This window comes from Notolabrus celidotus, chromosome 21 (genome assembly GCF_009762535.1).
Source record: "Notolabrus celidotus isolate fNotCel1 chromosome 21, fNotCel1.pri, whole genome shotgun sequence".
NCBI lineage: Eukaryota > Metazoa > Chordata > Actinopteri > Labriformes > Labridae > Notolabrus > Notolabrus celidotus.
The window spans coordinates 6,425,226-6,434,481 of NC_048292.1; the positions used below are offsets into that span (position 1 = coordinate 6,425,226).

A 9,256-nucleotide genomic window follows, 5' to 3' on the forward strand; every position below is an offset into this window, starting at 1 on the left:
TTAATTCCCATAGTAAAACTCTGCTGTACATACTGAGTGTCTTTGTGTGGAGCTGATTCTGAGGCTGTAACCTGTTTCCTGTCAGAATGCCCTTTAAAGAGCGGCTCACAAATAACGGAAAAAGTTTGAGCTAAACGAGCGCTAATAGTCTGATCCGCCTCATAAACATGCGGCTGTATATTAGAATTTAATTAAGCATCAGAATCAGCGGTTTGAGTCCCATTTTTCATGTGTTTGTGTTGGAGCGAGCACTTCATACTGTCAACTCAGACGTCCTTTTTCATGTGTTTGTAATGATTTTACATGTTTATGACTGTGACTCATTGAAAAGAAGCTTTTCCAGCACTGAGTGAGGTCTTTTTCTGCAGCCACCCACCACTATGTCTCGTCCGCACACACCCAGCTCACTCCCATCACACTCCCACTGCACCTCCTTCTCCTCTTCCTCCTCCTCCTCCTCCTGATCAGGAGCCAGACAGCTTCTCATAATGATCTTCCACTTTCTGACTGAAGCTGCACTTATAAAACATGCTGGCCGACTCGGACACAGGCCAACTCATAACTGTATTTTATTTATTTATTTTCACTCCAGATTTGTTGCAGGTTTATGAAAAACAGCTGGTTTTGAACAAGAGGCTGCAGACATGCTCGCAGCTTTGTGAGTCTGCACAAGAGCTGGGGTTGTTCCTACTTTACAAGGATCCTGCGTCAAATCATTTTTTTAGAAATTGGTTTGGTGCAAGCTACGGAAAGCAGACAGGTTAACATTTCAAACACAGTTTAAATGGTAAAAATCAATTATCATTAATTACAGTCAAGGAAACTGATTCACTGGAACAATGTGAGGGCGTAGGTTTCACAAAAGTTGGACATTGTTTTGGTCGGGTATTTTTAAGGCACTGTATCAAGTAAAAACACATGGATCATTTAACATTGACTTCAAATAATGCTTAAAACCCTTTAAAAGGTCTCTTAAATGTGTAATATTGAGAATAAAGGACTATGTGGACAATTTGCTAAAGTGTTAATTGGCTGACTGTCACTATATTTATCTATAATTGTATCTATAATACACTTGAAAATACTGATATGATGTCATTGAGCATCTTTTTTGGTACAAAATCCTGGCTGACCATAAACCCCACCCCCACCATTGTAACAGATGGGACATGGGTCAAACTCTAAAATTAAAATACACATCAAATAAAATTTTCTCACACATGGTTTCTGTCATTATAGTTACTTCTTATCATTAAATTAGTTTTTTGACTTTGATAGGGACAATAATAAACGCTTACACATGAGTTATTGAACTTTCCATAAGAGTGAGTGTCTTCTTTAAACCCACACAATAATCTATTCTGCTGTGGACTGTACCCACCTGTGGGATCCTCTCATGTTAGGTAAGTTTAATGCGTGTCTTTGTTAGTGGAAAGGGTGTGACATCAGTCCCTCTGCTCTACAAGGTCGTTCTGCGCATGGCTTAGAGGGATTATGATAATGAAAGTATGTTTTCTGTTGCAGTGTGCTGAGTCTTCGAAGCCACTGCAAATTTGACTACTGATGGAAATCTAAACAGTGATTAAATCACACATTTAGTTGTCTGATTCATGTAAATATATTCCCTCATTTTGTACACAAAAATATGAAAGCTTTAATATAAACTTGGATCAAGCAGCTCTTGTGAGGAACTTGGTGATTTGGTGCCTCGTCTTCTTTCTGATCTTGTCCCGTACATGTGTAGGTTGTGCTTTGAGGAAATATCTCACCCTGTACCAGACTCTTTGAGGGTACAAAATGAAATAATGAAATTTATTTTAATGTTGGCAAGGAAGCCATCTATAGTGAGAGGCTGCAGAAATGCAGAATTGATTCAATCAGCCATAATGGTGGGCAGACAGGCTCTATTAAGAGGATGGAGAAAAACAGAAGCCCCCTCATATGGAGAGTGGTTCCTTGAACTAGGCAGGGTGGCCTCATATGAACAATCTTTGTATAGACAGACTAACAGGTGGAACAATTATCTTTCAAAGTGGAAGAGTTGGGGCGCTCGTGGCCTAGCGCTCTAAGCGCCCCATGTATAGAGGCTATAGTCCTCGTCCCAGAGGTCGCCGGCTCAATTCCTGGCTGGTTGACCATTTACTGCATGTCTTCCCCTGCTCTCTACTCCCCACACTTCCTGTCTCTCTTCAGCCCATTAGTCCATTAAAGGCCAAAATGCCAAAAAATATCTTTTTAAAAAAAAGTGGAAGAGTTACCAGATCGTCATTACTATCTAACAAGGACACAGTATAAATTTTATTATCATGTTTGGTTTTTTTTATTTTTTATTTTTGTCTTTTTGTGCTTTTTCTATTTTCATTATCACTATGTTTTGCTATTTTATTTGTCTATTATTATTATTATTATTATTATTATTATTATTATTATATTTTCTGTTTGCTGACTGAAGCAGATACACAATTGTTTTCTGTTTTGTTCGTTTATGAATATCTGTAAATGTATGAATGTTGCAAAAAGATGAAAAAAGCAATACAATTGTAAATCATAAAAAAATAGTGTTGGCAAGGAAGGTTATTAGATAAAGTGGGTGGGAGATGAATCTCCATCTATTATATTGTGGAAATATCTGATATCTGATGTTGTCACATTAGAGAAGTTGAGATACTGTATTGGAGGAAGAGCTCATCATTTTAAAAGAAAACGGGAGAAACCTCTGAATGTTCTTAATATTAAGTGCAATTTATAATGAAGATACTTAAGGGCTTAAGGATTGTTCTGCTAATGTACAATACAACTGTCTATTACAACTGTACTATGCTGGACTGATGAATGCTGGATGTGACTATTGGACCAACTATGCAAAAAGTTTGTTAAGCTGTACTGAGCTTTTGCTTTCACTGTGAAAATCAATCTTGATGCCAGTGGTCTTGTTTGTTTTTGTAGGAAGTACAAAAGTACAGTAGAAGCATCAATGTTAGTTTCCATCGGTTTCATAGTCAAGTAAAAACTCCTCACTGGAGCTTTAAATGATTTCAGCATGTTTTAATGATCCAAAGGTGCAAAATAAACTCAATCATCATGCCACCTGTGTAAACTTTGCTCTTCATGTTCAGCCATTTCACCTTCTTGTGTAAGAGGACACTGCCATCATGTGGACACAGAGTGCAACAGCAGCAGACATCCAGATCATCTCTGCAGGCCAGGAGAGGTCAAAGGTCAGGGGATCTTAAAACAGCTGGAAATAGAATACAGGCAACTGCTGTACTTTATTTTCGCTGGTAAAACTGTAAATATCCATTGTTTCCTTTAAAGACTGATTGTCCTGAACTGCCAAGAACACACCTGAAGATAAAGGGAATTTCACCTTGTTTCCAACTGTAGTTAAAACAGATGTATGAGAGGCTCAGCACTTTCTGCATTTTAAGTATCTCCAGTAAATGATCTTCAATCACAAAGTAAAACTGTTGATTGATCAGTCCATTGTCTCTGAGGGTTTTATATTTATGAGATTATTTAATATTTGATCACTGCATTGAGGCACATGAGAAAGAAGTTTGGCTGAAGTTGGAGAAATAGCTCCAGATACCTGATCTTATTCAGTTCTGACTCCTTCACAGATACAATAAAACATGAGACAGGGTTTATCAGTTCTATCATTTTTATTTTTTCCCGCACAAAATGAAAAAATGTTCTTAGAAGAAGGTGTTTGGTCTCTTGGTGGTGAAACGGGGTTTGTGCTGGCGACGCAGGACCCTGTGGGGCAGAGGGAACTTGATCTTGGAGTCCTGCGGGAGAATCACAGAGGAGATAAAGTTCAGAATCAGAGAAACAGACAATGTGATCAGACTTAATTCAAACATGGTTTTAAGATAATCTGTAGCCAGTTTCTAAACCGCCAGGTTTGAAGATGGAAGCTGGAAATCTGGAAGAGGAATCTGGCAGTTTGTCTGGCAGGTTTTTAAACTGGGGCTGTCAAAAAAGGAGGCAGTCCAGAGAGAGACCTGCTGACACAAACATTGAATATATTAAATAAATAGAAAAGTATACTGACGTGGAACTGCTTGATGGCGGGTCTGCGACACTTGTTGGCAGCGATCACTTGCACCTTCATGATCTGGATGGAGTGAGCACGGGCACGATGGCGAGCTCCCATATCACGGTCTGAAGGGACAGGACAAACATTTAGACAACATTAGCTTACACTCATTACTTTATATTTACATCAGCTCTAATTAACATCTTTGTTTGTAGTCAACAGTAATATCTGAGTGTTTTACAGGTGTTGATGCAGTTTTATCAGGTGTGCTGCAGCTAAACAGACTGGACCTCCAATACAATTATTTGATGTATTAACAATTTGTTCAAGAAAACATCAACATCCTAACATGTCCTTTTTGATCAAATCCATAAGTCTAATTTATTTATTTTGGCTAGAGAGCAATGATTAAATGGAACCTCAAAATATCCTTCCTTGAGTAAACTGGTTATCTCACATCAACTTTTCTGCTATTATAAAAAAGCAGGGAAATACACATCACATTTTAATGGCTCCAATAAACACCTCATAAGTTACATTTTGGAGTGACAATATCTGCTTCCTATGCTCCATCTGCATAATGTATGCCAATAAACTGGTATTAGTTTAACTTAGAGCCCCCAGCACAGGGAATATAAAATAAGAAGGGGTTTGGGGTCCTCACTCAGGCTACTTTAACATTTTCTGCGTCTATTTCTGTTAATTTTTCATTCTTTTATCCTCTTTGAAATTTCAGCAGTTATATTCGTATAGCTGGTCTGTAGCTTTTAAAAATACTGCTTATATGTAGCTAAGTTTTGTATCAAATAACCAGACTTATTTTTCATTTTGGGAAAAAAAAACAATTTGGATCCTTATATATGTAGCTTTAATTATTTCTTTGAATCATTCTTTATAATAAAGAGTTCAAAGAAAGTTAAACAGTGACAAACTATGCTGTGTCAACCTGCTGTCACCAGCCTGCAAGTAAAGACAGAAAGGAGAGAGACACTCTTCTGCTGCCAACCGAGAATAGGGGTATCATTAAGCCCAGAAATAAATTTCACCACTTGAAAATCAGGAACCCATGTGTGGACCTTGGTGATGTCATACAGCTGTCCTCAAGTATGAGATGACCTCATATTTTTATCCTTACTATGAGTTGTTATCTGTTTGCTAATAGATGCTTGATATGTTAATTTGGAGACTTGGAGAATCTTTACCTTGTGTTTTATGCGGTGTGTGTGTTGGTGTGTGTACTCACAGCACTGGGTCACAGCTCCAGAGGTGGTCAGGTCTCTGTACTCTCTGTACATGTTGTGGGTGCCACTACGAGAGTCGTAACGCAGCCAGATACCAAAGTTCTTCACCTTCAGGGGGGTCTTCTCGTGGACCTGAAACAACAACACAATGTTACTTATTCACCACCTGGATTAATTCTGAGAACTTTTCATTTAACAGACATATTGACAAGATTCACTCGATTAGAGAACAGTTTATCTACAAAACAAAAACCCATGATGATAAAAGTAACAGCTATCCAGACAAAGAAATACCCCCACTGACCCAAGAATGAAACTTTGGTATCCTAACTTCACCTCTGCCATGAGCTGACATTTAACCCCACATAAATCTGCACATATTCTGTACAGCACATCGAGGAAGGGAATACACTGAAGCATCAACTTAAGAAAGCATTGAGCGATCTGATCTTGATGGGGCATAAGGGTACCAGAACCTTATCCAGAAAGATGTAGCTGGAGATTACATTAAAACTTAAGAAAACTTGAAGAGCTTTCAAAAAGCAGTGCACACTATGAGGCGTTCAAAGACCTGTAGACCCTTGAATTCACTTTCAACGGCACTGCAGCATCAGAGAAAGGCGACAAGGATCTGTTTTCTGTTTGCACTCCAGATAAAATTCATACCACTGAATGATATGAGCTTTGGGTTTGGGTGCAGATCCAGTTACTTCAATTTAGCATTTTTACTGTATTACTTTATCCTGATTAATTGTGTGGTTTTTCACAATTTATGCAGCCTTCAGCGACATCAGATACACTTGAATGTATTGATAGTTTTAGAGTTTGGAATTAACTATAGCCTCCGTACATGGGGCGTACAATTTATCCACTTGGCCAAACTGGTAGCCCAATAAGATGTTCTAAAGTTTTTGTTTTAGGCTTTTACTTGATAGGGAGGCTTGAGAGACTGGAAATGTGGGGAGAGGGTGGGGTTGACATGCACCAAATCATGGATCAGGACCAGGAATCATTCCTACAACCAGTCTGATAAGAACTATAAGCCTCTGCACATGGGAGACCTGCTCTACCAAAGGAACTAGATACAGTTCAAGTGCAAACACATCCCTGAATAAATGTTGCAATATACTCAAGTGATCCTCGATCTTAAGGGAAGATGTTATTAAGATTGTGAGGGTAGACATTACTAATACTTCATCAAGTGTGTTATCCAAGAAAATAGTTTCCATGACACAAGGGGTCTGGAAATCAGCAGTCCCATCTGACATAACCCGAGCAGGTTCAGGGGTCTATTAGATACATACCAGGCCACAGTAGACGGTCTCTCCGGACGCCTTCTTCATCTTCCTCAGCTGGGAGACGAAGTACCAGAAGCGGGACTTGGCCACGATGTGGTTCGGGGCGAAGATCCTCATCCGGTAGAGAGGGGGGGTGGGGTTCTTGGCAGAGGGCAGCAGACGCCCAATGACTTTGTATTCCCGAAGCTGCAAATTTCAAAAACAATGTCAAGAGTTAGAAACCCAGAAGTAAACATTTATGTGCACAAGGTGAGGCGTTCAAAGACCTGTAGACCCTTGAATTCACTTTCAACGGCACTGCAGCATCAGAGAAAGGCGACAAGGATCTGCTTTCTGTTTGCACGCCAGATAAAGTCCATAACACTGAATGATATGAGCTTTGGGTTTGGGTGCTGACACAGGTAAGTGTTTAAGCGTGGACTTGAACATCAACACAAGGACTTCATAATGAGCATGATCCAGGATGAACTGCTACAGGCCAAGTCACATCTTTGAATTTGGTCAACTATGATGCACTTTTTGCACAATTTGATGCCCCAAATACTACTTGTTGAATTTAGTGAAGTCTACCATTATATGCAGAACTCATACCACCACGGATGCATTATTTTAAGCGACTGACAACTCTGGGATAAGGTCTACCATTAAAATAAAAACCTGCAATTCTTTTATCAATCTAACCTACTAGATTCTGCTTTAATTTAGCCAAACAGGCAATTTAAAAAGGAGTTAGACACAGAAAACTAGTCTAAATATGGTGTTGAAAGCTCAGAACCCACCAAGAAACACACGTTAGCACCACATTATAGGCAGCTAATGTCAGTTAGCTTTCGATGCTACCAGGTGTAAAATAAAAAGAGAATCAGGTGCGATTCATATTTCGGTGAAAGTTTTGTCATTGCTAATTATTCTTTCCTGGAGTTAAAACTTGTTAATTTCATTCATGGTTGTAATTGGAACACGTAGAGTCCCATTACACCGCCGTCCACATGGTAGTTCCAGCGGACGCCATGTTGTAGCCGCAGAAGCATCGAGAGTACATTTAACAAAATTCTCAACTTTAAGTGGAGTTTGAAATATTACAATGATATATATCGGATCAACATAACGTTATACATCTTATTCTATCCACAGAGCTTATGTGTGAAGCTTATATATAATGAAATACAAGATTTTACGTACTGTGCCGGACGCCTTCATGGTGTCTCGCTCACTGCCACAGAAAAAGAGGAAGCAGGAAGGCGGAGCTCCGCGACGTCAAATGCACGCAGGGCCACGAGGGGGCGGGACTTCCGGGGAAACAGCTCCATCAATCAATCAGACTTCATTTATAAAGAGCTTTGTAAACAATTACATTGTGATTGTAACACAAAGTGCTGTACATAAAAACAATCTAAAATATAATAAATTAAGAAAAAGATCCTACTCCCAGCCCCGACCCCAAACCCACCCCACAATCCTAAGGTTATGAACACAATATATGCAACAATAGTGATAAAAACAATACAAATAAAATTAATAAATAATAAGCTGCTGAACGAACTGAGGAAACGCTCTCATGATATCTTAATGAGGAAACACTGGAGGTAAAATAAGATGTTAAAACTCAACACAGGAAATTAAAATCACCACAATAAGATACATTTCTTTATTATGTATTTAAAAAAACAACAACAACAAAAACACAACAACAGGGTCAATAGATGTTGTTGGTTTTATTTACATAACTAGAGGAGAGAAGCCTAGCACAGGATTAATTTCCTTCCTTTTGTAAATATGTCTTCTTTATGGCTATACAGTGAACATCAACAGAATATATTATATTTTCAGCCAACATAGTAAGTCAAGAGCCACCCGCCAATGTCTTTGGTGCTCACTGGGGGGGGAGCTAATGCACTTTAAGGACTTGTCCTTGAATTTTTATTGCAAACTCATATATACTAGTTTCTGCTTCCCCATCTATCTAGTGTTGTCCCTGTACATGTGTATACACACACATACTTAATCTAATCTTAACTTGAGTTTATTTGACATACCACTCCTATGTTGAACCTTGAGAATGAACAAATCACAATGTAAAAAATATATATATAAATCTACTCAAAATTTGACATAGAATTATATTTACAACTCGATCAATAGTATTAGCACTCTTTTAAAGTGGTCGCAATCCATTTTATACGGAAGAGGATTAGGGCCACTGAAAAAAAATGAAATTGAAGGGCTTTTTTTTAATTATTATTCTGAGAAAAAACTGACTTTAATCTCAGAATTCTGACTTTTTTCTCAGAATTCTGACTTTAATCTCAGAATTCTGACTTTTTTCTCAGAATTCTGACTTTATTCTTAGAATTCTGACTTTAATCTCAGAATTCTCACTTTTTTCTCAGAATTCTGACTTTAATCTCAGAATTCTGACTTTATTCTCAGAATTCTCACTTTAATCTCAGAATTCTCACTTTAATCTCAGAATTCTCACTTTATTCTCAGAATTCTCACTTTAATCTCAGAATTCTGACTTTTTTCTAAGAATACTAATTTTTAAAAAAATGTTGACCTTAAATTTTTTTTTTTTTTTTCAGTGGTCCTAATCCTTTTCCGTAATTTTAAGCTGTTATTTATTTTAATTGTATTTATTTTGTATTGTTTTCATATAGAGTAAATAAGGTTTCACTAAC

The 9,256-nt window shown here is 38.0% G+C and overlaps 1 protein-coding gene and 2 non-coding genes across 3 annotated transcripts; all 3 read right to left on the reverse strand.

The window, feature by feature from the left end:
• Nucleotides 1-3,643: 3,643 nt before the first annotated feature.
• Nucleotides 3,644-7,891, reverse strand: rpl18a (ribosomal protein L18a). The gene is made up of 5 exons (XM_034674100.1): nucleotides 7,761-7,891; nucleotides 6,585-6,764; nucleotides 5,283-5,412; nucleotides 4,055-4,164; nucleotides 3,644-3,788 (listed from the first exon to the last, which is right to left on the reverse strand). The coding sequence occupies exons 1-5, from the start codon at nucleotides 7,776-7,778 to the stop codon at nucleotides 3,696-3,698; spliced, it is 531 nt and encodes a 176-aa protein (XP_034529991.1). The 5' UTR covers nucleotides 7,779-7,891; the 3' UTR covers nucleotides 3,644-3,695.
• On the reverse strand, nucleotides 5,850-5,981 carry LOC117805511. The gene has a single exon (XR_004629451.1). It is a non-coding gene; the product is annotated as a small nucleolar RNA SNORA68 (small nucleolar RNA).
• Nucleotides 6,843-6,974, reverse strand: LOC117805512. Its single transcript, XR_004629452.1, has one exon. It is a non-coding gene; the product is annotated as a small nucleolar RNA SNORA68 (small nucleolar RNA).
• Nucleotides 7,892-9,256: the final 1,365 nt, after the last annotated feature.